The sequence below is a fragment of the Leuciscus leuciscus genome (assembly GCF_965113295.1).
Source record: "Leuciscus leuciscus genome assembly, chromosome: 6".
NCBI lineage: Eukaryota > Metazoa > Chordata > Actinopteri > Cypriniformes > Leuciscidae > Leuciscus > Leuciscus leuciscus.
In genome coordinates this window covers 16,001,492-16,020,806 of record NC_138730.1, presented here as the reverse complement: position 1 = coordinate 16,020,806, position 19,315 = coordinate 16,001,492, and the positions used below count along the sequence as shown (strand labels likewise).

Below are 19,315 nucleotides of genomic sequence, written 5' to 3'. Positions count from 1 at the left end.
GAATATACACTATCCGACCAAAAAAAGTCGCTGTTTGGATTTAAATTGGCAAAAACTTAAAGTCCCCGTGTTTTTAATGTTGTTTATGTGGTGTTTTTAATATGATTTAAGTCAAACCATGTGCAAATTCATAAGTCAAACACCATTGTTGAGTATTTTCTTCTTAAAACTGCAGTGAAAAAAGAGAGTCTCAAAAATCGCTGGTGTTTCTGACGTCACAAACTACCTTGTAACCAATCAGATCAACGTGCGGGCGGGCTTTAGCATATCATTAACTGCGATTATTCCGGTTTATTTTTCTATTGATATGAAAAATCGGGTATATCTAGCAATATAGCGGCGGGTGTATGATGAATATTACGATGTTATGATGAACTATATGCCTTTCTCCACTGACGTTCTTGTTCAAAGCGTTTCTGATGATTGTTTGAAGGCAGACTGAGATGTGAATGTGAACATGGTTTGTGTAACATTAGCAACACATTATTAGCTGTTTGATAACGTAGTCAAGCAAAAGGCTAATCATATGAATTATCGTTATGTGTCCGACGTTGTAAAGAGCGACACCATTGGGCAGCGTTTACTACATAAAGTTGACCGAGTGAATCTGTGAGCTTGAGTGAGTGGAGGCGGGGCTAATTAGCATATTCATGAGTCCACATATATTAAATGAAGCAAGGGTGTAGAGTTACATTCAAGCTACAGTATTTTAAGGCATGAAGAATTTTTCACAGCAAAAAAAAAAAAGGTTTAAATATGTCATTTTGGTGATCAAAGATGAGTTTTAAAGGATAAAATTATTGACTGCAGGGGGACTTTAAGAGTCTACGATTGGATCATTATTTCAGTGATTATTATGTTTCTAGCATATGTTTGACATCAGTTCTTCTAACCCTAAATGACAGTGTGTAGCTTTTCATTTCTTTAACATCCATGTAGGAAGACACATCACGGCCATATTCATCAGGCTGAAACTATGAAAAAATTATAGGGAGGAGCTTGAAGAATCATTTTTACAAATGAATTTGCTCCTTTGAGTCCAGAGCTTAAATTCACTGAAAGTCTTTGGGATGTGACTGAGGAGACTTTACAGAGTGCTGGACTCTTGCATTGGCAATACAAGATCTGGACCAAAAATGTATGCACCTCTTGATGGAAAATGTTGTGATTTTATTACCATCAAGAGGTGCATCCAGTTTCTGTTGCCAAACATATAACATGCTAGAAATATAACAATCACGGCGATAATAATCCAATCATTGACTCTTAAGTGTTTGCTTATTCAAATCTATACAGTCCATGGATGAATACAGCTTATTCATATCCATACATACAATCCAATTTTTTTTTGCTGTTCATTGAACTTTCCATTAATCAAAGACTCCTGAAAAAAAGCTATCATGGTTAACACAAAAATATTAAGCATCAGAAAACAATGTTTTTAACATTGATAAGAACCATTGTTATAACTTGAGCACAGACAATAACTGATTAACACCAAATCTGCATATTATAATAATTTCTGAAGATGCTCAAGACTGGAGTAATGATGCTGAAAATTCAGCTTTAATCACAGGAATATATTGCATTTGACAATATAGTTAAATAGAAAACAGTTATTTCAAATTTCATAATATTACTGTTTTTTTTGTTGTTGTTTTTACTGTATTTTGATCAAATAAATGCAGCCTTGGTGAGCATAAGAGGCTTCTTTCAGAAACATTAAAAAACCTTTTCGCACACTAATGACTTTTGTACATAGTGTATGATCAGATTAAATCAGAGGTGTCAATACAACATAACATATCCTAAACAAAACAGACACTACTCTGTGGTGCAATGGCCACAGTCAGGATGAAGGACGGCCAACTACATGTCAGCACATCCCACTGAGGCCCATTTCTATAATCAGCTCCATTAAGCTCTTTTCTCTATCCGAAACGCTCTGAAGACTTGTTCGCTGATGCAGCGCGGCTCAAAACACTTGTGCAGCACGTGGGATATTAACAAGATGTTATCACTAAATCACTATTAACGTACTATGCCAGAATCAAGGATCGGCGGGTTTTCAGAAGAAAGATCTTCGGGATCTTCCTCAGTAAGAGGTCGCTCAATGAATCGGTCGATAGGCAGGATGTAAAAGCTCTCAGTAACAACCAAGGCTCAAGAGATGTCATGCTGAGTTTTCCCATCACATCTTTCTCTATGGACACGAGTTAAGTTTAATCTTAAATGTTTTAATGCATGACCACACATGGATCGTTTTCTATTGGATTATTTTAAAGGCACAAGACCCCGGGTAACCTAGACTACCTGCCATTTTTCTACTCTATTGTGAAGGGTCGTCTCTGGGAATTGTAATGATCCAACATTAAATGAACACCATGTAACGTTTGGCCCTCTAGCGGTTAAAAAACAAAACTGCATGGGTTTTGCGAAAGAACATTGTTTTGGTTGTGCTTCGGCTCTGCGGATGAATATGGTTCACGACGAATGGATGGAAATCCCAAAAATGATGTCATCTGGGCATGTAAGTTAAAAAATTTGGTTTCACTTTATTTTGATGGTCCCTTTTAACACGTTCTGTTGACTATAAGTACGCTGCACCTACATGTCTACTAACTCTCATTAGTGTTAGTTAAGTATTAATAGACTGGTAGGGTTAGGGTTAGATTAAGTTGACATGTAGTTGCAAAATTACTTGTAGTCAGTAGAGTGTCTGTTGGAGGACCGTCACAATAAAGTGTTTGCAGATATTAAGCAGTCTACTTATACTCCAATGAAAGTTAGTTGACATATAGTTGCAAAGTTACTTATAGTCAAAAGGGACCATCAAAATAAAGTGTTACCAAAATTGTATGCTGTTGTTATGACCAAATGGAAACACTGATATTTTTTAATTGGTGTTACAAACGTTGGTTATCCTACTGCTCATAAAACATTCACTAGGTTAAGAGATATAACCAGTTTAGATGGAAAGGATCTCAAGCTGACTAGCTGAAGACTGAAGCTGTACCCAATAATAGACACGATACTTCTTTGAAAATAAATTCCAGTACAGCGCTAACAGCCATAATGAAATTACCTTTCACAATCGATACTGTTTACAATGAACCTCTTAGAGAGCTACATATTACAACTTATATCCACCTGCACTGGAAAACATTTATTTTTGCTGCTTGTTCAAATTACTTAATTAAAATGAGCTAAAGCAACACAATTGCTCATTTAATTTCATTGTGTTCAATACACTTAAATATATTTCAAATAGAAATTTACTCAATCCATTTGTGTTGGGATTACGTGAATGATTTTTGTTGCATTAACTGAACATGGGCGGGGGATTTTTAGTTCCCATATGGCTGGATCAGGAGAGTAGGTGTTAAAATGAATAATTAATTGTAAGTTTTTGAGTGAAGGGAAAGTCCTGTTAATGTTCAGTTATGTTTGACATTTAAAAGAATTTGAAGTTTTTATGGTTACCATTGTGCTGAAGAGTAGATCTTATGGTTAGGTTATGGATGGCTACATGTATTAAGACTGTGATGCGTGAGGCTATATGAGACCCTGGACCACAAAACCAGTCACAAGTCCCAAAGGTATATTTGTGGCAATAAATCAAATCGATCAATCCAATCGATCAAAATTATTGATTTGACTTTTATGCCAAAAATCATGTTCCATGAAGATTTTGTAAATTTCCTACCATAAATATATAAAACATTTATTTTTGTGAGTGAATGCAGCACAATCGCCAACATAAACGTAGAACTTTAAAAGCGATTTTCTCAATGTTTCGATTTTTTTTTGCACCCTCAGATTCCAGATTTTCAAATAGTTGTATCTCGGCCAAATATTGTCTTATCGTAACAAACCACACGTCAAGGGAAAGCTTATTTATTCAGCTTTCAGGTGACGTTAAGTCTCAATTTATAAAAATTGACCCATGTGACTGGTTTAGTGGTCCAGGGTCATATATGTCCAATGAGCAATAGCTGTGCTAAAGCCAGTGCAGTAACAAGTATCTTTCTACTTGTGCTGTGCTAGTTGCAGACAGTCTTTCAATTGTACAACATAACTGAATGTCAAATACAAACAGTTCATTTCCATTTACTCAAAATCCCTCAGTTCTCGCCATCTTCAAAAAACCAAGGCAATGATTCTTGTTTTATTAAGAGCTCTGTCATGTTCTCTTTTTGTTCATGTTCAGCGTTTTTTTTTAAACTGGTGATTCCCGGAGGTTCGAGATTTAGCTGCTCCATCTCAACCTTTCTCACTCGTTGTGACAACTAACCTATTCCACTCACATACTAAACACGTATCAAAGTAGCAACATTTCTCTATTTACGGATATGAAGAGACGCACAGGCAAGTGACATATGTACACAATTTCCCGCGAAAACCATCCCGACAGGTCTAAAATATCATCACTTATACGTACTATAGGTGAATCAGGGCAAGACAAAGATGTTTTGGAAGAAGGATTGATGCATTTCAATTTTGAAAGAAAAAAAAGTTATATTGTGTACCGTTCAATTCTGGGTTTTTTTCCATTATGATCATTTGATGGTGACAACTGAAGCGACATTTAGTCTTGCGGAAGTCAAAATTAAAGATGAAAGTGCAATATCTTTTGCAAAGTACTGTGCGCCATTTTGTTAGATCTTTATTCGGCAATGCATATTCAAAGCAAATTTCAATACAGGGCAAAAGGAATTTCTCCCATGATAAATGTTGTACATCATACATCAAACATTCATTCGTTCTTTCAAAAAAAAAAAAAAAGTATGTTTTGTTTAAACCAGGGCAGTTTTTTGTGTTCTGAAAATAAGGTGTAAAACAGACTGTTTTGAGTAACCATGACAAAACAATTCTACCATTAAGGTATATTAGTGCATCTACTTTTTAATGTTAAAATGACACAGAGAGACTGATACTGAAAAAGAAAGATCACAAAATCTGTGAAAAATGATACAACTCTTTAAAAGGTAAAGTATGAAACTACTTTTGCTTCCAGTAAAAATGAGTTGAGTCACTGTAATGAAACATGCCATCAAACAACTGTAGAAGTAACTTTAAACCTCCTCCTAGATGGGAACAGGAAACGTGGGAAAATACAGGTCTTCAAAATATATTTGGACAAGCACAGAAAGATGCCAAATTGTTAATGAAAGACTATTTTGAGGAACAGTCCACAGCTACAAATTCTTTTTGATCAGGCTTTCTTGTGGCCTAATTAAATTAAGGCCCCATTTAACATGTATAGCTTGCAGGTGATATTCTTTGTATATTCCAAGTCATCGAGATTCAGTGGAAAAAAGGTAAAAATACATAAATTAACTAGTATATCGTTAAACAGCATCTTATTCCCAAAAGGTAATGAAACGTCTTCATGTTTTTGGAACAATGGCACAAAACCAGCAGTTTCTTTTCAAATCCTTTTTGTATTAAATATCTAGCAAGACAATATGGTGCATAAAGCAAGACTGCCGGAGAACAATCCAATAATGATGCTTGTTAAGTAAATGAACATCCTTTTAAAGACAACAGGGATCAGTTGCATTGAAAGCATGCACTTTCCTGTATTGATCAGATGACGAGCCAATCACCACCATGGGTTTGACAATAATACTGTGTATATACTGTAGTACAGCAGCAATTCAAGAGAGGAACATGCAATGTTATACTAACAGTACTGCTAAAAGGCGAATGTTTTTTTTTTATTCCACTGTTTAGACAGGACAAGTAAATGCAGATGCTTTTACACGTTATTTGGAACTGAACGCTACGTCACACAAAATGAGATTTCAAAATGAATATCCAAAGCTTCAATAGGACTCTTAGAGTTCAGTCATGTCCTAAATTCACCATGCTGTATCATGACAGACACAGATACTGTAGATTCAACTGTTTGCATCAGGATATATAAGCATAATACACTGACATAATAAAAACATGAAACATTAGCAGACCCTGACAGTGTCAGTTCATGTCTTGTAGGTGGAGCTGAACTACTCGCGGCAGAAAAATGCGGGCACCTGCATGAATAAAATGGCAAGATGGAGTAGTTAAGCAAGTTTCTTCCTCCTTGTGGTGAACATAATCCAAGCAAACAGAAAACTGAAGTAAACCGGACAAATATTGAGGCTAAAAGATCAAATAAAGATGGATGGCGTAACACTGATGTCTCTTAGCTTAGCGTGAGACACGGAGAGCCTTGCGGATACAGGAAAGGTGCTTATGAGAGCAGCAGCGCAGACTGTGGCTGAAAAACAGGGAGGTTGCGATGGCCTGGCGCTCTAGTAAAGCAGGATGCGACGTTCGATGGCCTTGCGGCAGATGGGGCACTCGCTCATTCGGTCTCCGCAAAGCTGACAAGTGCCGTGACCGCACATGAAGATCATGTTTTTTAGGCGATCCAGACACACGGGACACATGGTCTAAGTGGAAGGCAAACATGTTAAATGAGTTTTTTTTTTTGCTGGAAAAAAGTTGATCAGAAAAGAATACGTTGTAACTTTAGATGCCAGTGAAATTTTACAATTGAAATTGAGTAATCAAATGCAAAATAAAAACCCTGCATAGTCCTCACTGTGTTAATTAAACTTACAGAAAGCTACAAAAGTTATTCAGTCAAGAGCAGTGATTCCGTTTTTCTTTTGTTGTTTGATTAACATTAAGACTACATACAGTAGCAGGTACATTAGGCTGCTGTCACTTTAAGACCTAACACACGTTTACGCTCACTTAAGACAGACTGTGGGAACGTGAAAACTTGTCAAGGCGGATTTTTTACAATTCTGTGCGTATTAGAGTCTCCATTAAGTATCTGTTAACTGGCATGTCTAACTAATGTAATGTTCATATATATATATATAAAAAAAAAACTGAATGATACAGGATTGCGATTCATTAAATGTTAGAATTTTAAACCGATTATTGACCGACAAACAATTCACGATTCAAAAGTAGAGTTGTCAAAAGTACCGACTTTGGTACCAAGTCTGTAATATTAAAAATGTGGCGATACCATTGTTTCCCTCTAGCATTTTGAGCACTGTTGAACGGATTCTTAAACACCCCTGATTGGCTATGGTGCTGACGTGTTCAACATATGTCTCTGATTGGCCATGGTGTTGACGCGCTCAACATATATGTCTCTGATTGGCCATGGTGTTGACGCGCTCAACATATATGTCTCTGATTGGCCATTGTGTTGACGCGCTCAACATATATGTCTGTGATTGGCCATTGTCAAGAGTGTCAAAGATGTCATTGATGATCATTGTAGCCAATCAGAGACATATATGTTGAGCGCGTGGATGCAATGGCCAATCAGAGATGTTTAAGAATCCGTTCAACAGCGCTCAAAATGCTAGAGGGAAATGCTGGTATCGTCACATTTAAAAAATGTCAGAACCGACTTGGTACTGAAGTCATTACTTTTTGACAACTAAATATCGGCAGGGTTTGTTGTCGATGCATCAAGGAAACGAGTGAATCGCTTCAAACTGCGACGCTCACCTGCTCTTTGATATCCTGCAGTTGCTGCTGTAACTTCTGTACATCTGCATTGACATTAGTGTTGTCTTTGTCCCTCTGCAAAGCTGGGATATTTCCACTGGCTGAAAAGCAAAGCATAGGCCATTGAGAAAAGTTTAAGCGGGTCAACAGTTCATCATGAAGTTGGTGAAAGTGGACCCCTGGGCCTCAGCATTTGCAGACCGCAGAGTCTTCTAACTTGGCAAATTTTACAGAGGAATAGCTTGATTCTAGAAGTTTTGTGCCTGTTCTGATACTTTACATGGCGTATATGGGGCACTGTGGTGTGAAATCAACCCATAGCACTGAATCGCAGCATGCCGCAAGCAGGCTTATGGTCCCACTTAACGGCTACTTTAATTCATAAAGTGTGGGCCAGTGAGAATGACGTATGTTGGGGTGGAGATAGGGACTTTGAGCCCAAAGGAGCAGGAAGAAGTTGAGGCAGGAAGAACTTGGGGTGATTAATAGAATACTTACACCAACTTAGTGCCAGATTGTTGGGCTGGAGAAGATCCTGCGACCCCCCTGCCAATGAGTTAGAGCTCCCTGCTGAGAAGCAACCAGCCACAGTGTTACGTATTGCACGTACCCCTGCTGTTGGCTCAGGAGCCAATTCAGCCTGGCCTGTGGTATACGCTAGTTATAAATATTCATTAGAGGGAGCAAAGGGAAGAGCAAGTTAACGCAAGTATTTGACACATGGGAGGGCTTGTTCATCAAGCTATCCAATTATGGGTGCAGGACTATCCTCCACAGCAATTCTGCAGAAGTGACGAAAATCACTATCATAAAAGAAAGCTTTTAAGTAGGGATGCACTGATATAAAAATTTGGCCTGATAGTCGATAATTACTTCCATGTTAAAAGGATACTACACAAAAATTAATCTGCTTATCCTCATGCTATCCCAGATGTATATGACGTTCATTACGCAGATGGATACAAAGATGTTTAGGAAAGTAATCCATCTCTGTGAGTTCTTATAATGCAAGTGGATGGGACAGTCAAAGTTGATGCTTTAAAAACACCAATATCGAACACGACCCTAGTGGATGAATCAATGCTTTCTAAAACAAAAAATTTGGTGTGTTGGAAAATTCTAATATTTTAAACTTTAAACAATCACTTCCGGCCAAGCTCGCAGGATAAGTGACGCAGAAGCGTAGAGGACAGTTGGCCAGAAGCGATGGTTTATGGTTTAAAACGTTTCAAATATTAATATTAGTATTTTTCTCACGCCCACCTGTCGTTTTGCTTCAGAAGACATTGATTCACCCACTGGGCTCCTATGGGTTACCATTGTGGGTTTTTTTTTAATCATTTTTGAAGCGTCAACATTGAGGGTCCCATCGACTTGCATTATATGGACTCAGAGATGGATTATTTTTCTAAAAACCTTTGGGTCACACTTTATATATGGTGTCTTTAACAACTATGTAACTAACATAAAAAAAGGTAACACTTTATTTGACATTGTCCTTGTTACATATGTTACATGTACTTACTGTATTATTAATAGTAAGTTATGCATAATTACAAGTAACAAACCTTCCCCTTTCGAAAAGTAAATGTAGTTAATGAATATTACTCAGTACTTAAATGTATAATTACATTAACAAGGACAAATTAAAATAAAGTGTAACCAAAATGTATTGCAAAACAAATGTGCTTCTATTGAGGTGGGATACGTGTACGGTGAGGGACAGTTCTGGTGGTATGGGTAGGTTTAAGGGTGGGTTAAGGTGTAGGGGTTAACATTGTAATTATAGATGTAATCACAGAAATGAATTACAGATGTAACTGCATGCAGGCATTTTAAGTACAATGTAAAAACATGTATTTACACAACAAGAATATTGGATAAAATCTGTAGTTACTCTTTATTTTAAGGTGTCATTGTTACAGTGTAATTATATATTTAAGTACAGAGAAATATTAAGCAACTACATGTACTTACTATAGGGTTAGGGTAGGATTAGGATTTGGTTGAGGGTTATATTATTATTGGTTGTAATTTACTGTTATTACTATGGTAAGTACATGTAACAAGGACACTGTAAAATAAAGTGTTTTTTTTATTTATTTAAATGTTAGTACGTTAGTAACCAATGATAGTAGTTAAGGACACTCAATCAAAAGTAGGACCAATCTTTTTGTTCCACAGAAGTCACATATATCTGGGACTGCAAGAGGGTGAGAGGATTGTCCTCAAGATCCAATAATAATCAATAAATGGAAAATTCTACACCAGAGGTTCAATCCTGGTCCTGGGGACCCACCGCTCTGCACAGTTCACATGTCTCTCTTATCTGACACACTCAGTTCAGTTCATGAAGCTCTCACCTAAAGAGCTGATGATCTGAATCGGGTAAATACTCAATTTAGAGATTTGCTGCAGATTAAGTTATTTTTAAGCGAGATTTATATGATGGCAAAGGTAATCTAAATGTAAAAATAGGGGGATATGAGCATGCACATATAAAACTCTAATATCGTCCGATATATATATATATATATATATATATATAGGATGATATTAGATATATATTGGAATTTAAACATTTCTAATAATAGTAATATGGTATCGTGCATCCCTAATTTTAAGGTTTTCATTCAGTGGAAAAACATTTATTGCAAAGGTTTTAGAGACCATGGGCGTTGAGAGGCTTGAAAGGGAGATTTTTATGATGGATTAGTGTGAAAGAAGACAGACTGGTTAATTTTGAGCCTGACAAGTTGGAAAAAATTAGATGGATATTCGCTAAATGGGAAATTAATGGTGGCATAGTGAGAAACATTTCTTGGCTTCAGGGGTCGGCTAACAACACTGGATCATTTCACAGTCCCCCCACTCTTACTTTCCAAAAATGATGTAGAATCTGTCTAGCAGCATGATTAGTGGATGTTTCCGGTGTTCATATTCAAGTTCCCTTCGGTGGAAATTAAAGTTCTAGGCATGCAATTGGCCACAGCCTTCAGATGGCAGTTTATCGCGTCCACTTTTAGAGCGAGGAGCCTCTTGTATGTGGGGATTGAAGTGCTTTAGTCTTCAGAGTGACTGAAGCAGGAGAGAATCCCATCTATGGTGGCATTTCTCTCTCATTGCTTCGTCTACATGGAGGGGGGGGGGCGGACTGTGTTAGGTCTATATGAGATGCTGCTTCGGTCTTGTGTGTGTGGAAAAGTGGCGCCTTACAACAAACAGAGCTCAGGCACTAAAGACAGACCCAGATAAGAGCTAAAGGCTACATTCCTCTGCTGACTGGACTGTGTGCGAGTGTGTGTGTGTGTGTGGTGTGTGTGTGTTTTTGTGGATCAGCATGTCTGAGGGTCAGCAGAGATGTCAGCGTGGATGAATGTGTTGGACATCTAAGCGAGGCTAACAAGAAACAGATCCTCCTCTCTATAAATAAACACTGTATTAAAAAAAAGTGAACTTACACCAGTATCCCTTTGAACTCAAACTAAACCAACATAAAAAACATGGGCAGTGTCATGATCACATACAAAGGAATGATGTTGTAACAAATAGTAGTGAATCACAACTTAAAAAAAAGAAGAAAAAAAGAGATGGGACTAAAATAAATCTCGCATAGCCCCTTTGGCGTGTCCAATTATAGAAATATTCTATGCTTTCTGTGAAAAATGAATGCATTTTCAGTCGTCTGCTTGGAGTGGCTTCCCAAAAATCCTTAGAACTTGCAGCGCATGTTACGAAGACATTCCAGAGCAGTTACGAAGCTCATTCCAGGGTGTTGATATTATGCATTAAGAGGAGGGGCTACACGTCTGATTGGAGTCATGAAAACACATTTGGGAAATAACAGATTAGTCATAACAATGGAGAGAGAAATGAGTGTGGGCAATAGAAACAGAGAAGCACCAACCAAAGCCAACGTAAATATCAAACATGAGAGACATGAGAACGTAGGAAGAGAGAGAGGAAAGAGAAATAAAAAAACGGGAACGTGTGGAAGTTCACTCACTAAGGTCCTCATCATCAGTGGCATCCTCCATACCTTTCCCTCCACAGCACGAAACGAAGGGAGTGCGGCGCTCCACCACGGCCCGACACTGTACACACTTTTTCATCAGGCTGGCGCAGTCTGCGGGAACACACACAGATGCGCAAACACACACAAAGTGGGTTAGCTTCTTAATCCTATAAAGCCTACTGGATCATTGATAGTTCATTCTTTTAGCATGTAGCAAGTAAGTCAAAATGAAGGTTTTGTTTTGTTCAATGCTAGCTGCATGCTCTTGAATCCTTTCATTATAACCAAAAAGTGTAAACACAAAGTAAATAAGAGATTTATTGTACAATAACAGTTTTTTTTTTTTTTTTTTTTAATCGCTAGGACACATTTCTTGATGCTTGGGACACTTTTTCACAGTGAACACAACAGCAGTTTATGAGTGCTAAACTGTGGATCATTTATCATTGCTTTAGCATAAAATGCTTCCAATGACTACTTTCAATTTACATGAATGTACTTCTTACACAGACACAAATTCCACCAAACTCTATGCACCTACAGGCCAATTTGCACGTTTACATACCTTTTCAAAAATGTTCAAAACTGAATAAGACAGCCATTTGCTACAATTCTACAGTAATACCATATTAAAAATATATAAAAAAATGTAAAACTATCAAAGCAATTAGTTGTAGCTGAACACCTACACAGATGTTAGCCTTTCAAATTCATTACCATCAATTAAAAAGGGGAAACTTGGACACTAATGGAAACATGTGCAGTGAAGTATAAACAATAGATCATTGTCATACTTGTTTTGTAAAGAAACTTTAAGCTTTATTGTGTGAATGCATTGTGACATTCATAAATGCATTTTGACCCCAAACTGCCATAACTGTAATGCAGACGTTTTACTTATAATATTACTGCATATATTTTATATAATATATAAAACATTTACTGAAATAATATATATTTTTATTTTTAAGTGATAAAACTGCATAACAATAATGGTAATTTTGGGTGGAACTGTGGTTAAATGCCATCAAATTTTATCACATTTAATAAAATGGTCCTAAAATGCTAATTTTCTTCTGATTATGCAGTGAAAAATGACTCCATATTCACCCATATCTTATGCTCATCCCGTGTGTGCACACCTAGATGCCTTTATCTGTATCATAGTCATGTTATGTGTGATGTGACGTTCTGACAAGTCAGATGACCGAACGAGCTTTTTAAGCTGGATGAGAGACAAATCACACGGGGTGATGAAAGACGAGGTGAGGTGTGGGAGGAGAGAGAGAAAGATGACTTACTATCACAAGCGCACATGTGACCGCAGGGCTGGAAGAGCACCGCTGCCTTTTTATCAGAGCAAACCACACACTCCTCAATCTGTGGGTGAAGTAAAAAAAACAAAAACATCTTCACTATGGCACATAAGGAACACATGCATGGACAAAAGAAATTAGTGAGGAGGGTTTCTATACCTTGGTTCTAGACTGGACCTGTTCTTTGCAAATGAGACACTTCTTGACGCGAGGCGAGCAGAGAGAGCAGGTGGCGATGTGACCGCAGGGGCCAAAAAGTGTGTCCCTTTTCATATCCGAGCACACCATGCATTCCTCAAGAGTCTCATTATTACTGTTTAGAGACGGGCTGCGGGAGCCAACCTGCCCACTGAGAGCAAGAGATTAAGTGGGAGGGAGAACAAAATATTGATTGAGATATACAAATATATAAAGTGCAGATGGAGAAAAGCCGTTATACATAGCAGGGAAACGCATCATGGAGCCGAATTCAACTAAGCTTCAATAGATCCCCTACTGGTTGATAACAGACGTTCATACCTGGTCTTCTCTTTGTGGCATTTAGCTAGAGCCTTGCAGAGGCTGGGGTCAGGGCACAGGTCCAGAGGAGACTGGCCCTTCTTGTTTCGGATGGTGAGGTCAGCTCCGTTGGCCGCCAAAAAACAAGCGATAGAAGCTGCGCTCTTCTTCTCAGCCCCCTGAGTGCCCAGTCCCATGATCAACTGTGAAGATGCAACCACAGTGTCAAATACTATAGCTTAATATAGGTTATCTGTAAAAGAAACTCACAATTTATCATGCTGAAGTTTGAATAATTACACCACGCTTTTAAAATGAGAACAGTGCAGAGACACCGTTTTCCTTTCCGAGACACCGAGATTTCTGTTCCTCCATTGCAAGCCCATGCAACCAAAACCTGGATGCTTCAAAAAGTTACTAGTAGCCATAATCTGTATGAATTGATTGGTGTAATCCAAGTCTTCTGAAGAAGCATATTCGCTTTATATGATGAACAGATCTAATTTACTTTTATTCACATATAAACATTGATCAACGCACACAGAATATGATAAACGGAAGCTAAATCATACTTGCTTGACGTGCAAGAACAACCTCAGACAAGCTTGCTAAACATGAGGAATTGGTCTTCGTGTGTGTTAATGTTTAAGCGTTCAAGCTCAAAAGCGATTGTGTCGCTTCAGAAGGCCTGGATTAAACAGTTCAATTCATACAGTAACATTTACAAAGTCTTAATTAAGTTTTGGTTGAATGGACTTTCAATAGAGTGACAGAAATTACTCAAAAATATCTTCATTTGTGTTTCAAAGATGAATAAAAGTCTTATGGGTTTGGAAAGAAATGAGGATGAGTAATTGAAGACAATTTCATTTTTGGGTAAGCTAACCCTTTAAGACAAACAAAGTTAGGTATTTGTCCTAATACCAGAGAAGAACACATCAGTAGACATTTAGTGCATTAAATATACGTTTTTTTTTAATGAAATGTTATGTTGTGGGTGGTTGCTAGGGTGTAGCAACAGAAAGCTGTTCTGGGTGGTGGTGTTTTTTAGAGATGTTGCTATACAATTGTTCGGAGTTTCTTTTTACTGGCCAAGTCAAGTGTCAAACACCCAAGTTTCTAGATATGGCTCGGGTTCCTTCTTCAATGCAAGATTTTGTCAATTTTATCATTCACCAGGTGAAAAAAATATAAAAATCACTTAACTGAAATCACTGTTAAGCAACATAAGCAAAACTCTCAGTGATGCTTGTCTTAACCGCAATAAAAGATCAGTAATTGACTTTTTCTTAAAGAAACACAAGAGCCCCACTCATGTCAATGATGTAATGTTGGTTTAACAGATTCAACTGAAGTGATGAAAAGCTATGGACCATATTGAGATGAAAGTGGGCAGACTTCGGCATACTGATGGCTTCAGTGGAGTGTTTTAAATGGATGGCTCGACTCTCCATCTGCTGCATGCGGTAAGTGTGATGGTTTGATAGGGAGAGAGATTTGTCACACTGTTTGTGTTAATAAATGGCAGACTGCTGGCCTGGAAGCAGCCTCCTGTCACACAACGCATGATTTACGACAGCCGTGGGGGTGGCGATGATGTGAACTGGCAGGGCTGGGGTCAGGCGTAAGAAGAACTACAAAGGCTGTAACAGATAGGGTGCACGGGACCGGCATCGTCAGTCTGTCTGGTGTCAGACGTTAAGGTGAGACAGTTTCTGACAGTTGATCCAGTGTGTATTGATAGCATAATGTGTTAATGAAGATAAAGAAACGCTGCGGGATGGGAGGTCACCGATAAGTGCTGCGGGATGCCTAAGAAACAATGGCACTCATGGGAGAATTAAAGCCTAACAGCAGCAGCACTCGAGAGAAAACATGCAGATCAGTTGAGATGTGATCTATCAGCTGTACCAAATAAGCCCCGCCCTCTTTTTTTTGTCTACCAAAATAAACAGCCTAAAACTAAACTCTCTTACTTTTCTTTTTTAAAACACAAAAGGGGATTGAATCCTGTGAGCTGGACATTTCAAGCTTCAAAAAGCAGCATAAAAGCATATTAAGGGCCCTATTTTACCGATCTAAGCGCACGGCGCAAGTGCACTTAGGGCGTGTCCGAATCCACTTTTGCTATTTTTACGACGGGAAAAATGGTCTGTGCGCCCGGCCCATGGTCTAAAAGGGTTGTCCCTATTCTCTTAATGAGTAATGGGTGTAACGTGGGTGTAACGTGCAATAAACCAATCAGAGTCTCATCTCCCATTCCCTTTAAAAGCCAGTTGCGCTCGCGCCATGGCGGATTCCCTATTTACATGGCGGAATTTGCAAGCAGAAAAACTGAACACTTCTCTAGCGAGGAAACAGATCTGTTCATGCGTGAGGTTAAAGTGCGCGAGCAGAACATCTACGGGACAAAGTGTACACGCGTTGTTGACCCTTTAAAAATAACAACAAAAATATTGCGCCATTGACATTAGATCAGTTGGTCAATGGCTCAGTCTATTTGAGTTGCCTCAAAATAGCAACGCGCCAACAATGCGCCTGAACACACCTCGTTTTCAGACCAGTACGCCCATGGACGCATATGCTTTTGCTATTTAAACAACGTGGCGCAGGATGTGAAAATGAAAACTGCGTCGGGCTGAAACTAGCAAAAAACACTTGCGTCGCGCGTGGCGCTGCATTGCGACGGGTGTATGACAGGGCCCTAATTGTTCACTATGTTGCTAGTCGTCTTAAGTCATACAATAGCTTTGTGTGAAGAATGGACAGAAATGTAAGTAATTATTCACTGAAACCTTTTAAAATATGTAGTATTTTCAAATAATTGGCAAGTAAATGACCATTTTCATTTACAGATGAACTACCCCATTTAAGGGCAGTGTATCAAAACCTGTAGACAGTAAACCATTAAATATAACTGTATGAGCAGGAACGCTGTAATGAGTTGTTAGCTGACAGTGTGACATCACGTCAAGACATGGTTGGTTTCGCTCACCGATGTTCTGTATGAAGTGCTTACTCTTTATACTGTCACATTTAGGACCATTTACCTGAGACCACAGTATTCATTGCATTTTAAATCGGCCCTGATAGAGCTCATAGGCTTGGTAATTTGATTGCCATCGTTGTGCCAATGCATTACGGAGAGTGCTGTCTCCTAAAGCTGTCTTCTTTCTGCTTCTTCTCCACCCACTCAATTTCACACAAATATATGCAATCCCACAGAAGGGGAGGGGATGATCAGGGGAGAATGTCTCACCTGAAGGATTGTGTAGTGAACAGGACGTCAGACTGCAGAGGAACTGTGGCTCATTGGGCCAGCAACTCATGTGACAGCAGGGAAATGGTTCTTATAGCAGAGTGCGATCTATCATTGTTAACACAGGGAAAAGCCTGAGTATCTACACCGTCTCAGTGTTTAGTACTGATCTTAGGGCTCTTTTTAGAGACCTGAGTCTTGATGTAAGCGTTCAGTTAGTTTGGATGGTATTTTTGATAAAAAATAAATTAAAAAAATTCATTTAAGTTTCACAAAAATTACATTTTTAGGGCCCTATGATGTGCAGAACATACAGACTTCATATTTAACCCTTTAGAACCGGCTGTGTCGTCGCCGACACATACCAGCAAGCTGTATTCATTTGACCATAACTCTTCAACCGTTTGCACTATCAAAACCATTCAAATTGCCCCTGACAGTAGACAACATGCGCTTTTTGGTTCAAGATACGGCTTATTACAGTCATTTCATGCTTTCCGTCTGCAAATGACAGCAGCGCAGGAAGGAAGGATTTGAACAGAGAGATACGACGCGCGGCAGGTTAGAGTGTTTTGGATTGCATAAAATAATAAAAGAAACAAACAAATACATGGCGAAAGAAGTGTTAGACAGCAGAAGAGGGGATTGGGATGATTTTTAATGAAACTTGGGAAGCGGATGGCCGTTACTCTCTCACGTATCTAAGCATGTAAGTGAGTGCATGTGTATGTGTGCGTGCCTATGAATGCGTGCATTTGTATGTGTGCGTGTATGAAAAGAAGTGTCCTAAATGAAAACTGTGCAACCCAATGTCACAAAAAAGACGATAATATATATGTATTATAGTTCGTTTTCAACTTTAAACTGTTAGTTTATTTCGTTCATGATTTTTTCTGTTTTTTCTAAATAAAAATCAGTAAATTTATTCTCTTTTTTTTATTTTTGTCTATTTAAATTCTATTTACAAACTCACCACACACAATAATGGTCAATAACTGTAATTTGTTGAAAGCTCATCTTTTTCTGAAAAAGATGACACCTTGCACATTAAGATAGCACATCTATTTGATAAGATAGAAACACCTATTTTAGCTTCAGGTTCTAAAGGGTTAAACAGCAGTTTTTCTTTTTACACTTTAATATTCATAGACTAGTCCATATCACGATTAGATTATGTATACAGCCCTACTTTTAATTTTTCAATTAATTCAACATGCTTTTTGATGACTAAAATAAAATTTTACCATTAAAATGGAAAATCCAGAAATGTTTTAATATTAATGGAATATTTAAACAGATTGTAAAAGGCCCAATATAAGTAATCTTTAATATGTGTATGATTTTTTAAATAAACAGAATTAATTTAAAATACCAATTATTTCTTGTGGATCAATTCAGAATTAAGAAAAACTGAAAATGTGTTCTACATCACGTTCTGTTAACCGAAAGCTTTTATTGAGAACACCTGTACAGTTTATATAGTTCTCTGTACATACTGTGTTTTTGGAGGGCTCCCAGGGTTCCACTTTGCTGACGTCCTGCATGTCCTGAAGTTGGCGCAGCTGGGACAGAGTGTGGTGACGCAGGGCCTCGTGCAGCGGCGTGTCTCCGTCCTTGTCTTGCACGTCTAACTTCGCCTCGGCTCGCACCAAGAGCTGGACACAAACACGGGGACTAAATGTAACCGATGTGTTCTCAGTAATGTTAGATTTAATTATGCTCATGTTAATCGATGCTGACGAACAAGATAACAATGACATCTGAAGCACAGGTGACAAATTTCATCATTCATGTATATGACAAAAATAAGGCTTCAAATAGAAAAAGTGTAATGTTTGAGACAAAAAAGCATTTTTGTTTGATCATTAAGTGAGAATATTTCTCAACAGACCATGCCATTACAGACGTTTTAAAAGAGGAGAGTTGCACTGCTCTTATATGACCACACGATGGCGCTTTTGAATCTACTGATTCCCCTTCACCACCCCCGCTCCCCGTACCTCTCCTGGCGTAGTCCAGATTGCTCAGGACTAAATGAATTCAATTGAATTTAAATCTTAAGCCGGGGCACTTAGCTACATTGCTTCATCAACATTGCTTCATCAATGCGTTTGTGTTGAGTAGGACGCCAGATCGCTGGGTGAGGGGTGCAGACATCAAACATTGAAGGGAAATGAAGAGAACAGAACACAGCCACTTACTCGCACTATCTGGGTGTGCTGACGCTCGACCGCAAGGTGCAATGCCGTCTGCTGGTTAACGTTCTGTACGTCCAAATTAGCATTTCCCTATGGAGAGAGAAAGAACAAATCAATCGGTTGACCTCTGAGAAATAAAAATGGTTTAAACATGAACAATTATGATATATGCATTTATATAGATACTATTAGATAAGATGCCTTACAAAGCAAAACAAAGTGATTGTGTGTATTTGTTCATTTCCATTCCACTTTTTTCCCCCACTGATGTTCAATAACAGTCAGTGTCCATTTCACTTCTCAACAACTGAAGACAAAACGCCGCTCATGAGCATGCCTTTGAGTCCCTTAGGTTGTGTTAAGAAATGTGAGCTAATGGTGATTTGTATTCAGATATTCCTGACTGAACCCCCATAGCAGCATCTCTCTGCATTACTGCAGTGCAGCTCTACTGTGGTTCGCAGGCTGAGGCTTAAGTCACTGGTGTGAACCTTTTCTTTGTCTC

The 19,315-nt window shown here is 38.3% G+C and overlaps 1 protein-coding gene and 1 long non-coding RNA gene across 4 annotated transcripts in view; one reads left to right on the top strand and one right to left on the bottom strand.

Moving 5' to 3' along the window:
- Nucleotides 1–1,366: 1,366 nt before the first annotated feature.
- LOC309501865 lies at nucleotides 1,367–17,374 on the top strand. The gene is made up of 2 exons (XR_014207013.1): nucleotides 1,367–2,530; nucleotides 14,697–17,374. It is a non-coding gene; the product is annotated as an uncharacterized lncRNA (long non-coding RNA).
- Nucleotides 4,642–19,315, bottom strand: part of mib1 (MIB E3 ubiquitin protein ligase 1) — a 74,751-nt gene continuing 60,077 nt past the window's right edge. The window contains exons 14-22 of one of the 3 annotated variants that reach the window (XM_082173946.1): nucleotides 18,814–18,900; nucleotides 18,109–18,267; nucleotides 13,375–13,556; nucleotides 13,015–13,204; nucleotides 12,841–12,919; nucleotides 11,531–11,650; nucleotides 8,023–8,181; nucleotides 7,525–7,625; nucleotides 4,642–6,440 (exon numbers count right to left, since the gene is read on the bottom strand). In XM_082173946.1, the coding sequence (XP_082030072.1) occupies nucleotides 6,300–6,440; nucleotides 7,525–7,625; nucleotides 8,023–8,181; nucleotides 11,531–11,650; nucleotides 12,841–12,919; nucleotides 13,015–13,204; nucleotides 13,375–13,556; nucleotides 18,109–18,267; nucleotides 18,814–18,900 (1,218 nt within the window). In that variant the 3' untranslated portion in view covers nucleotides 4,642–6,299. The remainder of the gene's footprint in view (nucleotides 6,441–7,524; nucleotides 7,626–8,022; nucleotides 8,182–11,530; nucleotides 11,651–12,840; nucleotides 12,920–13,014; nucleotides 13,205–13,374; nucleotides 13,557–18,108; nucleotides 18,268–18,813; nucleotides 18,901–19,315) is intronic. The other 2 variants (XM_082173947.1, XM_082173948.1) reach the window with 2 other exon arrangements.